Source organism: Dama dama, chromosome 12 (genome assembly GCF_033118175.1).
Source record: "Dama dama isolate Ldn47 chromosome 12, ASM3311817v1, whole genome shotgun sequence".
Lineage (NCBI taxonomy): Eukaryota > Metazoa > Chordata > Mammalia > Artiodactyla > Cervidae > Dama > Dama dama.
Window position 1 is genome coordinate 90,178,348 of NC_083692.1, and position 17,390 is coordinate 90,195,737.

The window sequence follows — 17,390 nt, forward strand, 5'->3', positions numbered from 1 at the left end:
TTATGTATATAATTTTTTTGTTTTTTTCTTTAAAAAAGTGTTTTCTTTTAACATGAGCTATTGCTTCTTTTGTTTGTATTATCAGAAAAAAAACAGCTGTAAAGATATTTGATAGACTAAAATCAGGTGTTTTTGTGAGTTGCTGAATGCCTAATCCCACATGATTAGAAATGTTTGCTCCCTTAGATAAAATAGGGCTTAGGTTTGCTATCAGTGGAAAAGATGCAAAAACGCTATTTAATATGGTGATAGGACTGCCACCAGTGGTTTTGGTTTGTGGTGTGTAATTTCCACCCTCTATGTCGCTTTTTAAATTTAGCAGCACCTTAGCAGAGGTTGGCAAGGTCTAGTCTGAGATTCCCAAAAGAACTTTCAAAGCTGACAGCTGCTATGTAAAATCTGTCTAAATGCCAATAGCAAACGTTATTGAATGCTGGTAGTCAATCTGCAAAACCATAGTGCTCGAAGGATGGGGAGTCAGAAAACAGCAGCCACACCAAGTGGAGCTGAGGAGTAACCAGGCAGCTCCGTGGCGCTGATGCAGCGCATGTAGCATGTAGCACGTGTAGCATGTAGCGCATGGCATGAATGTCCCACCTGGTGATGGCAGTTGATTGCTGGGGGTTCAGTGCAGTCTGCACGATGAGGGGGCCCTGGGTGACTGGTGTTTGCTCTGATTACCCACCGCAGCTCCAGGAGGAGTGGGCTTTGAGAACTTTATACCAAGCAGCCTGGAGTTCAAGGGGAATTTGAGTGCAGCCCTAGGAGGGCCTTGAAAAGGGGAAGTGTGGGAGGTGGTACAATTTGGAGGGTTTCAAAGCTTGACTTCCTCGACTCAAAAAGGATTGAGAAGTTGGAAGATGTTACAACAGGAGGCTGCATTGCCTGGGCGAAAACTGTCATTTGAAGATTGCAAGAATGTCTAGATTTCTCGATAGAATCTGTAGGAAGACTAGTGCATTGCAGAGAGAAGAATTCACCCGTTTTCTTTCTTTTTTTTAAAAAAAAATTTATTCTTATTTATTTTTGGTCCTGTTGCTATGAGTGTGCTTTCTCTAGCTGTGGCGAGCGGGAGCTCTTTGCTGTGGAGCTGGGACTTCTCATTGCAGTGACTTCTCTTGTTCAGAGCACAGGCGCTAGGGTGCCCAGGCTTCAGTAGTTGTGGCTCACGGGCTTAACTGCCCCAGTACATGTGGAATCTTCCCCGACCAGGGATTGAATCTGTGCCTCCTGCATTGGCAGGCAGATTCCCAACCCTGGACCCTGGAAGTCTGAAATCGCCCATTTCAACAGAAGTCCAAGACTGCTTGGGACTTCGGTAAGATCTTAGAGGCTCACTATGCTATGTTCTCTCCTAGCTGGAGAATCCCCCACCCCGCAACCCCCACCACAGACACACACACACTCTCTCTCTCTCTCTCTCTCTCTCTCTCTCTCTCTCTAATGCTTCTTTAGGAGGCTCTCACAATGAACTCCAGTTTTGCTTTTTGGCTTTCTGCCCCAAGTCCTGCTTCTGTGGCACTCACTATGAGCATGTTTTACTCTTGGCCGTCTTAGCTTGGAAGGAGGGTTCAGCCAAAACCCACACCCTGGCTTTCCAGCTGAGGCCGCCCCTTCCCCTGTACCCAGGCATCATGCTGTAAAGAAATGTCACAGCCTGGACCCCGTCAGGAGTTCCCTGGTGCTCTCTCTGTATGGCTATGCCGCTGTGCCCTCGTAGGCTGGCACCTGCCCTGTCGTCCCCTAGCTACTCCTCAAGTCCCTCCTTGGTCTCTAGGTTTAAATTCACGAACTGTCAAATGAGAGAGGATTATGAAGTCCATCAAGTTGAGCTCCCTCATGGAGTGGAATTTCCTGGAGGTCCAGTGGTTAGGACTCTGTGCTCTCACTGCCAAGGGCCTGGGTTCGATTCCTTGTTGGGGAACTAAGATCCCACAAGCTGTGCACCGCCCCCAACCCCACAAAATTCAGTTCCCTCCATGTACTTAGAAGGAAACTGAGATGTGGAGCCTGCTCCTATATGTCTCACCCAATTACGGAAACCTTTCCTTCCACCTCCTTTGCTGAAGTATTGGGAGAGACATGTTCATAGTCATTTTTCTTTCCCCTGGGATGACTTGGAATCAGGTCGTTTTACTTAGGTGGACCAATCAGCTGGGCGACTTACATAGTTGCATTATTAGGAGGCATTTGTGTGATAAAATGTTTCTGGTTATTTTAGTTTTAGCTATACTTAAGAGAAAAGAAAATAAGTAGTTTTTCAGCTGTCTAGGAATTTGAGTACAAAATTGGAAAAACTCAGAATTTTTACTAAGGGTCAAACAACTTGCTAGTTCAAATGGGACATTCACAGCAACATGGAAATAATTGGAAGATTATTTGGAAATAACTTGGAAATAATTTGGAAATAATTGCAAGATTAGTAAGATGGCATTGGAGGGACTAGTTTAAACTGAGAAGAGTTGGCACATCAAGGAGAGTTACCTATACTGTTGGTGTGGGATAGACCTGCTGCTTTCTTTTTTTTTTTTTAAGAATCGGGGGGGTGTATTTTTGGGAATCCCGTTACTCCGGAACCTGCCAGCTAGAAATCTTCATGTCTCTGCATCAGGGGTGTGCTGAGGCCCCCTTCCTACAAACTCTGGTTTCTCTTGGGAGCTGAGTCTCCAGCTCTGTGTTACACTGGGAAGGTAGTTGAATTTGATTACTTACACCAAGGCTGAGAACAGTCACATGATCTCCCAAGGGCCCTGTAAGTTGGTCAGGGGCAGAATCTGTGGTCTCCAGCAGGAAAGTCTGGACGTGTTGGCTGGAGATTTTCTGTGACCTAGTGGAGTTTGGCCAGTTCCAAAAGCAACTGAAGCAGATGTGGAGGGGCATCTGCATTACAAATCTTTCTTCCAGTGTGCAAGAGCTTCAGGGCTCAACAGAGGTTGGGAGGGCTTGGGGGTAGCGGGAGGTTTATTTTTTTCATCGTCACAGCAACGGGAAGATGCTACTGGCTGTGAGTGAGTGAGGGCTCAGGGTATTAATCAGATAAGGTTACTAGACATTGTGTGTCCAGTGAAGCTCTGCCCCAGCCAAATCCTGCCAGGCTCCTCCACCCCCACAGGAAGCACAGGGTCAAAGTCACTCAGCCCCGAGCCCTGGAAGGGAAGAGGTGATGGATAATCCGGGAATTGTCTTGTGCAGACCAGATGGTTCTAGTAATAGCCAGGGTGCAGACAGTAAGAATTTCTCAGGCTTTTAAAGAGTTTGTAAAATAACAAAAACAACAGTATTTTCTCAGTAATTCTAAGAAGAATGTTTTGTGGATAAAGGCAATGACTGAATAAAGACCTTATTTTGTAGTTACATTTACTTATAGAAGCCATATATATGATGAACAGATTATAGGTATTTTTAGAAGTAAGAACAGAAGCTCCCCCTCTTAGTGTTCTCCGATGATGAAAGTGAAGGGACAGAGGTGCCAGGACCAAAAGTTGGCTTTTCTGAAACCATCTTATTCCCAAGAAGTTAGGGAATGGAATATTTAGTCAAACTCTTGTAAAGAATAAACGTCATCTTTCAGATGAAAATTCCAGATATCGATCTCTTCCTGAAGTTAAGTCACATGTGCCCCCATGGAAATGACAGACTGTATTAACTCATAATTCATATGCGCAAAATATAGCACCTTGAGTGCAGGAGCCAGGCATGTGTGTTTCTTGGGCACACAGCCATAGAATTGTTTCTGTCACTCCTCAGACCAGGCTCAAGCCAGGATGTGGTAGTAGAGTGGGCCTCTATTAACATCCATCTGCTCAAAGCAGAATTGAAAGTGATGCTGTTGGGCTGAGTGGACCACAAAAGAAACAATGATCTTGGATCCCAGAGGACCTTTTTATGAGGGAAGCTTTTTATTGTTTATTTGCATCTCATTGATCTCTTCTCTCCTTGGGGAAGAGGATGAGAATGAGTCGAGAAGACAGTGTTCCCTTTGTGGTTTATTTGGTTGAAATGAGTCTGGAATTCCTGCCTCTCCACTAACAGCTCCCACGGTCCCACCCTCTCCCCTATCCCTGGAGTGGCAGGAGGAAAGGGATTGTTGTATGTCTCACTGAGTTCCCAGTGCTTAGAACAGGGCACACCTTCAGTAAACATTTGCTAAATGAATCTGTATAGGTTATTCATGTACACTGTATATTTACACATAGAAATGTGCTTAAAATGATCCCCACCCCAGGAAAAAATAAATGCCTTTTTGTACCTCGGTAAGCCAGATTTTACAACATTTTACCTCTCTAGGCAGGAGGAAAGTGGCAGGAAGAATTTTTTTAAATGACATTGATAGCTACAATATACTGAATTTCTAAATAGAAAAACTTGTCTGTCCAAGACTGATTATCACAGAAAATTGTGACGACCTTCGCTTTTCATGCCTTTGAGTTCTCTTCTAAGTGAGACTAGTCAAAAGGAGGAGAAAGATAACAGTGAAATCTGAAAAGTATGTTGGCATTTGAAGGAGGAGAGGCAAAAAACCAAAGTGAAAACCAAAGTAACAGGACCAAAAGACAACTTTTTTTTTTTTTTTAAGCTTCTGCTTGCATAAAATGATCTAATGCCATCCATGGAAGAAGACATTGGCTGTTGAGTTGGTCAGCCAGTTTTGGAATAAAGTGGGATATTAAAATAGACAACTTTTATTTAAGCAGAACTGTAGGTTAGAGTGAGCCTCCTTAGAGTCCTGGCCAGGCAGCTCTGCCCTCCTCTGACTTGTTATATGACATGTTAACATGTAACACGTTAACTCAGCTGACCTTTCTCTTTGTCTTAGTTTGACATCGACGACAAGATCAAGTTCCGATGCTCTGCAGGGCCGGTACACAGCTCCCGAGCTGGAAGTAAGTTCATTTCCTTTTCTTGGCTCTGCTTCATCCCGGAAGACCCATTTCCCAGGAAGGCTTTTTATGTGTTTACTTGCATCTTTAGTGGTCTGCATCCCATGATCCCATTTTTTTTTACTCAGGAAGGAACACGATTCCTGTACGGAAAAAGAAATGTCCTCAACATACTATAGTATTAAAATTGTTGATTTTTCTCCGACAAATTCAGCCTCTGGTGTGGCATCCAGCGACCTCGCTCCCACCAAAGCCCTGGGTAGCTTGTCAGTCTGCTCTCTGCTTTTCTCCTCTGTCGTAACAGAATGCATGTGGGTTCTTTTAACTTCTGGTCCCTTCCCCTAGTGTGTACCTGTCTGTATTCTCCATACATGGCACAACTGTGAGGTCAGACGGCGGCTGTTGGAAGGAGAAGGGGAGGGACACCCTGTCCGTTCCCTGCTGGGCGCTGTCTATATGTGAGCTTATTCCCTGCAGCAGCTCCAGCAGGTGGGCAATTCATGGGGCGAAGAATAGCAAACAGTGAACAGAGGCCTGCCGGTCAGCAGAATATCTTTTTCTTTCTGATGCAAAAGTCCTCTCCTGAGGCCCTGGGTGGAACATCCACTGAGGTTACAAAAGGTCTAATCAGTTGGAAGCAGCCAGAAAGAGACTCCGCCCTGACTCCAAGAATGGAAAGAAGAGGCGTTTCCAGGGACGGCTAGGACTTGCTGTGTTCTAACCACTGCATCTGTGATTTCATCTTCAAAGAAACCCAAGGAGGCTTTTATCTCCATTTTCCAGCAGGGTGGGGGACAAACAGAAAAGTTAAGTCCGTTAAACTTGGGATTCGCCAGCATGTAAACCATGTACTCTGGCTCGAGTCAGTGCTGTGTTCCCAACCACCATTGCCCAAGATCCGGCTGCTGTCTGCCGGCTCTGCTGCTGACCCTGCCTGGCGTCTGACCCCCGGCTGCCTTTCCCTGCCTGGAGGAAGGGCCCTGGGGTCTGTCCAGATCGGGCGCTTTGCTCTGGGGATGGGCCTCCCTCCACCTAACCTGGAGATAGTGGACCGTTATGAGGGGTTGTCAGTCTGCCAGCAGCGTTCCCCGGCTCTCTCTGTCACTTGGAAGAAGGAGCAGACTGTACTGAGTCTGAATGGGTTGCTGCCTATTCTTCAGAAGAGAATGGCTCTAGAAGGCAGGCGGTCTTGCTCACCACTGACTGGGTGACCCCCTGCTGAGGCTAGACCGCTCTGGCTTCAATATCCCTATTGTGAACAGAGTTAAAGTGCAAAGAACAGCAAGTCTCTGCATTAGATTTAAGAGAATGTTTTTCTTCTCATTCCGAGGGAAAGAGCCCCAGTGTTTCCCTCTGAACTGGAGCGCACACAGGATGGAAGTTGGTTCACCAACTCCTTGCATCACGTTTCACAGGATAGATCTTTGAAAGAGAGAGTCAGTCATTTCTTGTGGTAACTTAAGCTTCAAAAGAACTGGGACCCCAGCATAACTTGTCTTGGGCCCACTGAATGAATTAATGAATCTTAGACTGTATCCCTTGATCCAAGATTCTGTCAAGACCAGTGCCTCTATGACAAGTTTCCTTGACACGGGAAAGAAAAAGGGCTTGGCTTTGGGTGGTCTAAATGGGACAAGGGCTTGGATTCCCACGTCCTTGCCCCCAGCTCTCTGTTCTTTATCATAAAACTATTACCAGCCAAGAGGCGTTGAGGACCCAGCACTTCCTAGGCTGTCCTGGTATGTGTTGTGTTTCTTATTCTGCTTACCAGAGTCTTTCTGGAATTGGTGTAGTAATTTTTCGTAAACCCAATTTTAAAAAACTAAGTTTTTTGTTTTGAGTAGGTCAGAAACCTGGTACGACGTTTGGAAGGAGTCACCCCATGTGTCGCCGTCCCTGGTACCCCTGCTCCCCTCAGGTGGCCAGCTCAGAGCCTGATTCTAGTAGGAACGTAGGTGGACCTCCTGGTTCCAGATCCCTTAGTTTTCCCCTTTCTGAGTCTGTCGGCTCCACCGTCGAGATATCACATGCTGCCTGTTTCCCCTTGTGAAGCACAGACCTGGGAGTTCCCACCCGCCCAAGTTCCTGGCCCAGCTCTGTCACTAAGCTTGTTTAGTGACGTAAGGCCAGGTCTTCAACCTGGCTGACCCCAGTTTCCCTCACCTGAAAGCAGGATAATGACCTCACTCCCTGGTGCCAGAGGATTGCATGGAGCAGCAAGTAGAGCAGCGCGCCAGGCGGGAGCTCCCAGACGGAGGGGACCTTATCTCATTCACTTCATGCTCCCGGCTGAGTTCTCCAGAAGTGGCCGCCAGGGCAGAGCCTGATGTGCAGGATATTTATTAGGGAGGCTTCCCCGGGTGGCTCAGAAGACTGTAAAGAATCTGCCTACAATGCAGGAGACCCGGGTTCAATCCATGGGTCAGGAAGATCCTCTGGAGAAGGGAATGGCAACCCACTCTAGTATTCTTGCCTGGAGAATCCCCTGGACAGAGGAGCCTGGCGGGCTACAGTCCATGGGATGTCAGACATGACGGAGCAACTAACACTTTGACTTTTCAGCACATGTGGAGGAGGGAAGGGGAGTTGAAGGGCACTGCAGTCTGGGCAGAGCCTCTGCTCATCCCGCGGGGGCTCGGAGCAGATATGACCCATCAGAACTGTCCCCCAGGGGTTGTGGCCGCACCTTGACACCCCTGCTAGGAGCTCTTATCCTGCGTGGGTTGCCCAGGAAGGGCTTGCTTGAGCGTGGGGCGACTCCCAGCTAGGGCAGAACCTGGAGCTGCCGGCCAGAGGCTCACAGGGATTGAGCAGGCACTAGGGGGGCCCCCTGGAAGGGGCTCGGGGTGGCTCACCTCCATGTCCTCATGTTTCCCATCTCACCAGCCCCCAGACCGTCAGGGAAGAACAGACACTTAGTAGAACCTTTCGAAGCGATGAAGTGTACAGTTCTGGATTTGGGGTGTAGTTCAGATGGGGAAAATTTGGCACATAGGTGGCCTTTAGTTCCTAACCGATGTGGAGATGGAAAAGCAGAAAGCAAGCCTCCTGACTTGGTTGGTTTTGCCTTCACAGGTAGCCCGGTGTTGCTTTTGCTTCGGCTCTGGGGGAGAGGGTAAGTGGACAACATTCCATCTGGGCCTCCGTGATGCCCTGCAGACCTGTACCATTCGTCTGTAGGCGTTTGGGATTTAGGCACAAATAACTCGAGTGGTAAGAGGAATTCCTTTATTCCAGAGCTGGTTTATTGTTTATATACTTTACACGTTCTTCCCAAAGGGCCTTTGGGATTTGTGTTGGTATTCTGGCAGATGAGGAAAAGTTGATATTTTTGGCTCATATTTATAAGTTAAATTACACAGTACATTTTTGAGGAGCAAGAAGTGATATTTTTTTTAAAGGAATGCAAATTTGGAAAATTTCTTTCATTCAGCTTACTCTTCTTGAATTGGAGCATTCCAGGGGCTTGAGAACTCTTGCTCTGCTGTCACTTTCTTCTGAGTTTATAATAAGTCTTCTGTGTTTAAGAGCTCTCTTCAGTTAAAATAAATGTGCCAGTAGGTAACTCTTCCTATTACAGAAGGTTCTGGGGTGAGGTGGGAGCTTGGGGCTTATGGCATAGATGAGATTGCCTGAGGGTACAAGTGGTGTTTGACAGCTTTCCTTCTCATCAGCCTCTGGGTTGGAAATTAGCAAGTTTGGCTTTGCAAAAGCGATAAGCATCCTTGTGTTCACTCATGGAGCTTGTGCTCACTTTGTGGTTCACAGATGCTGAAGAGAAGCGGAATATGAAAGAGGGCCCACGGGTCATTTATGATGAGAAGAAAGGCACCGTCTACAGCTATGCCTATTTCCACTTCATGTTCTTCTTGGCTTCCCTCTATGTGATGATGACCGTCACCAACTGGTTCAAGTGAGTGGCCCCTCGTCTTAGACGTTTTAGAAGTTGTTTTTTTAAAAACATCCTCTTCTTGACAGCCTGGAAATCAGATCTGTCGAAGTCAGTTAACCTCTTCTCCAAGACCTGCTGCACTCGTCTTCCCAGAAACAGTCCGAGTTCCTGACAGTCTTTTGGCATACTTTTAACCCTGGAATTTGGTGATGCTTACTGCAGCCTTAAGAAAATAGGAGGTTAATAGCATATGGGCAGTCTATAGAACATAGTAACAGTAATGGAGGAAGAACTTAGAATTACTCTTTTTTTCTACTTTGTCTTTTTTTTTTTTTTTTTACTTTCATTACAAAAGTTTGAAACGTCTCAAAAAAAACCACAAAAAACAACTAATATGTAAGTATGAAAAGTAGCATGGACCCTCCACCCCAACTCCATAACCACTGCTAATCATATGATGTATTTCCTTTTATTTCTTTCCTGTGCATTTATAAGCCTATATAATTGTTTAAAACATAAATGTGATTACACATATTTTCTCCTTCAAGAGTTGGGTTTTTTTTTTTTTTAACTAACATAATGTGTCTGACTTACCTGTTACTATGTGAAGATTCTTTCCGATTCCTTTTGTATCTTTCTTTGATCCAGAGTTTCTGTTGGATCATAATTTGGTGTACATTAGGATATACCTAAGGTAGACATTAGAATAACTTAGGATAGGTATTTAGGCTTCCCTGATAGCTGAGTTGGTAAAGAATCTGCCTGCAATGCAGGAGGCCCCAGTTCGATTCCTGGGTTGGGAAGATCTGCTGGAGAAGGGATAGGCTACCCACTCCAGTATTATTGGGCTTCCCTTGTGGCTCAGCTGGTAAAGAATCCACCTGCAGTGTGGGAGACCTGGGTTTGAGCCCTGGGTTGGAAAGATCCCCTGAAGAAGGGAAAGGCTACCCGCTCCAGTATTCTGGCCTGGAGAATTTATTTAGACTCATTGTGCAACAAGCATATGAGTGGCTTCTCCGGGCCGCACTGCTGTGGGTGGCGGGCCTGTATTCTAGTGGGGGAGGAGGAGAGTGGTCCACATCAAATGCAGTGTGTCAGACATTGGTGACTACTGGAGAGAAAAATGAGGACGAAGAACAAGGAGTGGGGTGGGGATCGTGGGGGAGGAGGTTACGAACAGAGGGACGGCAAAGGCTTCCCTGAGGAGATCTTCCCAGACATCCTGAGGGAGAAGAGGGCACTGGAGCCTCTTGTGCTTCCCAGAGATACTTTGGAATTCCTGGAACATTTTGGCTTGGGAAGCTTAAGAAAGGTTGAAGGCAGAAAATAACAGATATCAAGGATGTGTTAAAACTGGAGCCCTCTCTCACTCCTGGTAGGCAAAAATGGTGCAGGCACTTTGGAAAATAGTTCCTCAAAGTGTTGAACACAGAGTTGTTATGTGATCCTGCAGTTGTACTCCTAATTATATAGTCAAGAGGAGGAAAACACACGTCCGCGCAAAAGCTTATACACAAATGTTCATGGCAGCATCGTTCATAATAGCTAAGTGGAAGCAACCGAATGCCCATCAGCTGACAAATGGATAAACAAATGGTGCTATAGCCACACAATGGAATATTCCTCCACGACAGAAAGGAATAAAGTACTGTTACATACTACAGCATGGACACACCCCACAAGAAATATGCCGAGAAAAGCCAGTCACAGGAGGCCCCTGGATTCCATGCCTGGTGACATGTCCAGAACTGGCAAAGCCATACAGATAGAAAGTGGTTAAGTCATCAGGGGCCACATGGAGGAGGAAATGGGAGGGCAACTGAAGAGTGCAGGTTTCTTTCTGGGGTGATGAGAATGTTCTAGAATTGACTGTGGTGGTGGCCACACACATCTATGAATATAATAAAACTCGTGTACTTTAAGTGGGTGTGAATTATATTAATATCTGAATTGAGTTGCTAGGGAAAAAAGAAAGGCTGGTGGGGGATGGGGGGTGGGAGCAAGGAGGGACACACTTGGTGGGAAGAGACCTTTTCACCTCCTGTCCTCTTCCTGCTCTGACCACAGCTGCGTCTCTTGTTTCTACAGCTACGAAAGTGCCAACATCGAGACCTTCTTCAGCGGGAGCTGGTCCATCTTTTGGGTTAAGATGGCTTCCTGCTGGATATGTGTTCTCCTGTACCTGGGCACGCTGGTCGCCCCACTCTGTCGACCCTCTCCTCAGTACTCCGTGTGAGGATCTGAGCAATCTCCTTGGTTCTGCAGCGGGAAGTGATGCCCTTGAACAAATATCCCAGGAGTCAGGCAGTGACTGGTACTTTGTGACAAGCTGGCGTTCCCCTGGCTGGCTTCAGTGGGTCTGAAAACCCTTCAGGGGGAAAAAAAAATCACTTGATTTGCTTTTTTTAATTCTGAAATTCAAAAAGAAGCTACCAGTTTGCCCCCAAAGAATTGAAAATTTCACCTAAATTGATGCTGAGTGTTTATAGATTTTCTATGTGTTTTACCCCTAAATATTGGGACAGTGGTCAGGCTAGTATTTTCCTTCTGCGTGTTTCTTACCAAAACAGAGTTTGGGGAATGACGTCTTATCACAGGGATAAAAGCTTACTTTGTGTGGCCTATTACCTATCCCTGAAATAGACCTGACAAAATCTGGAGCCCTTTGCCTCCAACAGAAGGCAGACCCCTCAGAAGGCTCCACACCTCAGCCTGCAGAACTCCTGTTCACGGTCCCTGGGTATTTATTGGCTCCAAGAGGAAGCATCAGCTTTTCACTCCACCCCTGTGCTGTCTCCTCCCAGCCCCGACACGTTTCCCTTTGAAGTTGTGATGCTGGGAATCACAGGCTTCACTCTGCCCTTGCCCTTCCCAGAGGTGCCCTCATCCCTTCCGGTTCAGCATCTTCCTTACAATGTGAAAAAGCACAATTTGCCATCACCGCCCATGTGATTCCCCCACCAGATTGTCACCGCCTGATCTGAGTTACGGCCTTAGTAACTTGTTTTGTAACTCAGGTCAGGCGGTGATGGAGTAATTTGACCCTTACTCATGGTGTTGTGCACGTGATGATAGAACAATGTTCGTGTTGTTTTCTTTGCTGTAGTTCTTGTTTGTGGATTGATAGTCATAACACTTTAGGACCTAACCTGGGAAGTTGCTTCTTGACTGAAGCCTGCTGCACCCCTCTTTTCATTACTGACGTCAACCAGTTTCTCTTCCACTCGAGGCCTTTGAAATTGTGAAAGCAAAAGGGCTTTTGTTTTCTGGATCTGTAATGTGACCACACCATTACTGTCCCTTATGATTTTGGGGGTAGATTTGCTGAGGTGAGAATCATAGGCAGCACCTCAAACAGGACTGAGCAGGTAAGGCCTCCAATTATACAAGTTGTAGAAGTGACCAGATATACTTAGAAGAAACAGTGGGTGGGGTGGGGAGTTCTTTAATTAAGCCATGAGCAAAAGCCACAGAAATTTCCAAAGTTCATACTCCTAAGGTGACCCTTAAGAGAGATTGACTCTAGGCAGCTGTGTAAGAAGATCTCCGTTTTCAGTGTTGATGCTCTCGTCCAGGGAGGAGTTTACACAGTGGAAAGTCCACCGGAGACCCCGGTGGAGACACAGTGGGGCCCGCCTCTTAGTATTTCATGCAGGGTGGAAAGAATCCTCTCGGCACCTGGGCAGAGAGTCAGAATGAAAAGATTCGGCCTTTACTTTCCGTGCCCTGCTGTGTGCGTTGGGTCCCCCATAAGCTGGGCTCCAGGGTGCCAAATGCTGGCCTGGGAACTTGGTCCCATCTCTTCATTTCCACTCACTCCTTCTCCCTCCTCTCAAGAAAATGGAGGAGTTGGGTGGAGGCAAGGGGCATCCAGTGGATGAATTCCTCCAGAAACTTGCCTTAGTTACAGTGTTGGAGATTCACTTTTTAAAGGCACTCGTGTGCGTGTGAGAGAGCCTTGTTTTGTACACTCGATCAAGTTCTTTTTTTCTCCCCCCCAGATCGGGAACTCTTCATACTTGGTCCAGAGATCTTCCGTAGGCACAAAAGGCGTGGTTGCCACGCGTGGCCCACAGTGACGCCGTGGGGTGGGAGCTCCGTGGTCAGACATGTGCGGCAGTGGGGTGTGTGGCTCAGCACCCTGGCAGGGGCCACTGCGGTGGCTGGTGCAGTGACAGGCTCGGGTAAGCGAGATGGCTTTACAGAGATCAGGAGGACAGGCAGGTCAAGAGCTGGCGTGCTGTCAGTGGCTGGTGTTGTTGGATTTTCTTCCTGCTAGGGTCTAGCATCCAACTCTGTGGCTTTGAGCTGGCCCTTCCTGTGCAGAAAAAAGCTCGGGGAGACACAGAGGAAAGGACATCGCCAGTGGCCAGGCTTCCTTCCTTAGCCCCCCTCCCCCGCAGCCAACCCACACCTTCCAGCTGCTTCAGACTTGGTGGGTGCCTGATAATGTTCCTTTCTGAAGGTCAGTCTGACACAAGAAGAGTTACAGTCACTCTTTTATTCTCAATTGAACATTTAAGCAGTTTTATCCGAATAATCAAGAGCGATGTGGACGTTCTCTGAGGACTAAGGGTGTATAAATAAGATGTTGACTTTAATGATTATAAATGTAGAAAACGATACTCAGGTGGTAAGTCAACATCCATGGGTTTAAAGAGTCTACGTTTCTGTGCTATTATGTTTTAAGAAACTGGAAACACAGTGCCAATTGCCTTGCGTTGCTGTTAAGGATGATGTTCATTTGATAAATTGACTGGTAATGTTTTCAGAACAATAGACTTTGCTTCCTACAACTTTTTATACATGATTTTAAAAGTGCATTCTCAGAAGCTGCTGGTCAGATTCCTTTAGCAATGAGAGCTGAAGATTTTTTAAAACTATGTGTAAGCTTCCTCAGTGCTGTTCATCCGATGTGGAAATTTTGTCACTTCTCATTTTCACGAGTAAATACACATAAATAGAGGAAGGGATTCTTCTGGGAATGTTGCTGTTTATGTCTAGATGTGTCACCTGACTGAAGACCAGAGACTCTCTCACCAAAGGCTTTCGGAAACCCTACTTGGTCCTTCCTGGGTTGATTTTTGTTTTGTTTTAATACTGGTTAGTTAGTTTTGTTTTTGTCCTCACAATTTCTTGGGAAATGGCTTGAAAGAATTGTTTGCCAGAAGTCTTTGGAGCTCCTTTGTAGAGTAGATGGGCTGTGTGCATGCGGGCTGATGGAGGTTGGGGTTACTGGGGCTTTGGGATTCTGGTGGCCAGCAAGGGTGCTCCCACACCCCTTTGTTTATTTCCAGTTGCTCAGAGATGCCTTCACTATGGTTGACCTCTGTGCAGTGCTAATTCCCCCCACGTTGTCTCCTTCTGCCTTTTTAAGATTATTTGCTTATTTATAATAATTTTGGCCAGAAGTTTACTACCATTGGTGCTTCCTGTTACCTGCAATGGGGATTCCAGAGCCCGTATGCATTTAAGCTGCCTACGTCTTTTTCTCCTTTGATTGCCTTTCTAAAGAGCATCTCATTTCGGCGTACATTCATGTCCTACCCCTCTTGAAAATGAAAGGGGGTTTTAGATATAACTAAGAAGGATGTGATCTCGGGCCAAGATGCACTTGTCCAGAGAGCACCCTGGGCTCTCCTTCATTGAGGACGGTGCCGATACCCCTGGGTTCATGACATTCTCTGTAGGGTATTCTCCTTGATTTACTAAATCCCTCTGGCTTCGTTCTTAACTGTGTTTCCTGCCATCCTTAAATATTTGTAAAGCCTCAGACATTTTAATCCAGTTTTGTATTTTAGGCAGAGATGTGCTCACTAATATACTCGCTTAGCAGGATACAGGTCTTTTGAATTAATGCTAACCATTCTAAAGATTTCTCTCTCTCTCTCTCTTTTTTCCCTTCCTCAGTAAATCATTTACAGAAGTGTTCATTTTGAGAGGATGAAGTATTTGGCTTTTACCAAAGAGGTTTTCTTTTTTTAAAAGCAAAATCCTTTCAGCAAAAACTTAACTTGGGGAATGGTGGATTAAGAATGCATTTGTCCACATCCACTTCCATAGGTGTTAATCATGTTTATGTGAGTAAAATGTTGGAAAGAACTCTTTAAGGTAATCCTTTGTGGTGAAGGATCCTGGGAAATTCTCTCAGGTAAAGAAAGCTTGCAGCAGATGGGTAATATATGTCTTGAGAGCTATTTATAAGAAATTTAAGGATTGTTTTTTTTTTCCTTTATTAAAGATTTAAGGTTATTTTACTTTGAAAAAAAACTACAGAAGTTTTATAATCATAACTTTGTTACTTTTTAAAACAAAACTTGTCTGAAATAATTAGATATAGCCAAATTATGTGGTTATGTTTTGCTGTTAGAATTTTAAAATGTAGTATGTGTGGTAATCTACTGTTTGAAATTTATAATGGTCTCAGATATGTTTGAGTTTTGGTAACTTTTAAAACTAGTTATTTTTTTGTTTTAAGTCACAAAGGCACCTATGGATTTATAATTGGGGTTCTTTTGAGTGCTAATTTTTCTATGAAGCAGCCGAAGTTGACCAGTCTTTTCCTAGGTAGAAAACTCAAAACTTGTTAACTCTGTACTTTAATAAAATTAAAAATTGAAAACTATGGGGTTTTTTTTCTTCTTCTTTCTGTTGAATATATTTATACAAAAAGTCTGCCATGTACCATCTTCCAAAGATGTCTTCAAATGTTAATTCAACCTCTGTCAAGTTTCATAGAGTCTGTTCTGCTTCTAGAAGATACAAACAGGAAAACCCAAGTTTTTTGCCTTCTTCCTTGCTGAAAGCCTCTACAGCCTGCTTTCTTTTTTTTTTTTAACTTACTTTGCTGTGAAGGGTTTTCACTGCAGCGCTCAGAATCTTTAGTCATGGCATGCAACTCCTAGTTGCTGGACCAAGGATCAAAGCTGGGCCTCCTGCGTTGGAGCATGCTGTGTGACAATACTCATATTTTGGCAGAAGCCCTCTTATCTAACTAACTGAGATTAGGAGACACTTAAGAGTCTTAGAAATCTGTTTAGCCAGAGGATTTGGCACTTCCTTAAATCTTTGAGCTCTTAATAAGAGGCTTTATCTTGACCTTGAGGCTACATTTTTACCTGTGGCATCTTAGAAATGATAAGTAGTTAATAAAACACTGTGGTTGGAAGGATATTTCATTGAGTGTGTTTCAGTGTGTTGTTAAGTGAAAAAAATTGTTCAGTGTGATCCAAATCCTGCATGTATGAACTCTTTAAAAAAAAATAATAATTCTGGTGCTTGTTAAAACAGTAAGACTTAGGAATTTCTTGGTGGTCTAGTGGTTAGGACTCAGCATGTTCACTGTGCGGGACGGGGTGGGGAGGTGGGGGGACTTGGGGCAGTGAGGGCAGAGAAATCAACTCAATACAAGGATAAGTGGGGATTGACAGCCAACAAGCAGAGGGGTGAGATGGTTGGATGGTATGACTGACTCATTGGACATGAGTTTGAGCAAGCTGTGGGAGACAGTGAAGGACAGGGAATCCTGGCATGCTGCGATCCATGGGGTTTCAAAGAGTTAGACATGACTGAGCGACTGAACAACGAGAAAGCAGAGGGAGGGGATCCAGTAGATGGAAAATTAAAAGAGGAAACCTTGGGTAGAGAGATTCTCTCTCAAGGTGGACAGGCCAAGTGTAGGCAGATAGGGTAGCGGCCCCTAGAGAAAGAACCAGGCATAACTTTAGTAACAGAAGCTGTTTTAGGCCTGAGCTATTTTGTGGTCTAAGCCTGGCCACAGTGCGTGCCCTTGCAGAGGCATAGGTCTCAGTAGCTAATGATATTAAAGGAACAGAAGAAGGTAAGAACTAGTAACTGCCAGGACAAGGAGATAACCTAACTTTATCAAAGACAACATTTCAGTTGTAAAGACTCCCAGTTCTGTTTCAAAAGTCAAGATTAATCCAAAGCACATTCTTGAGTTGTTTTGCAGAATTCAACTCCACAGGAGTCCTCAACCATCAGATTAACTGGAACCTGAGAGATGATGGGCTTCCCAGGTGGCGCAGTGGTAAAGAATCTGCCTGCCAATGCAGGAGACGCAGAAGAAGCACATTTGCTCCCTGGGATGAGAAGATCCCCTGGAGTAGGAAATGGCCACCCACTCCAATATTCTTTGCCTGGAAAAGTCCGTGGACAGAGGAGCCTGGTGGGCTGCAGTCCATGGGGTCTCAAAGAGTTGGACACGACTGAAAACAGGATACACACAAGGGATGATGATGATTTTTTCTGATCCTAATGACTCCTACCAACTACAGCCTGGACTCTGTCAATTGTTGCCCCGATTCTGTGCTGCATTCTTTGCTTACACACCTTTGTGAATACGCATGTCCCCTTAGCTTAAAACTTACCAAGTTTTGTTGTTCAGGGAGACGCTGCTTTGGGAAAGATCCCCGGTATTTTCCTTACTTGCTGCAAGTAATAATAAATCCTTCCTTCTCTCAGTCTTTGGCTTGTTTGTATCTTTTGGCTGTGAAACCCAGCAAGAGGCAGACCCAGTTCCTGGGTAACAAAAGGACTTTACACCAAAGGTGGGGAAAATGAAGAACCTCAGATATCAAGGGTGGTGAGTCTTGCTA

At 45.4% G+C, this 17,390-nt stretch overlaps 1 protein-coding gene across 1 annotated transcript in view; it reads left to right on the forward strand.

Moving 5' to 3' along the window:
- The window catches only part of SERINC5 (serine incorporator 5), a 103,540-nt gene extending 88,143 nt beyond the window's left edge, over nucleotides 1-15,397 (forward strand). Inside the window, exons 9-12 of the mRNA XM_061158085.1 lie at nucleotides 4,817-4,883; nucleotides 7,956-7,995; nucleotides 8,649-8,793; nucleotides 10,861-15,397. Of these exons, the coding sequence (XP_061014068.1) occupies nucleotides 4,817-4,883; nucleotides 7,956-7,995; nucleotides 8,649-8,793; nucleotides 10,861-11,008 (400 nt within the window). The 3' untranslated portion in view covers nucleotides 11,009-15,397. The remainder of the gene's footprint in view (nucleotides 1-4,816; nucleotides 4,884-7,955; nucleotides 7,996-8,648; nucleotides 8,794-10,860) is intronic.
- The last annotated feature ends 1,993 nt before the right edge of the window (nucleotides 15,398-17,390 follow it).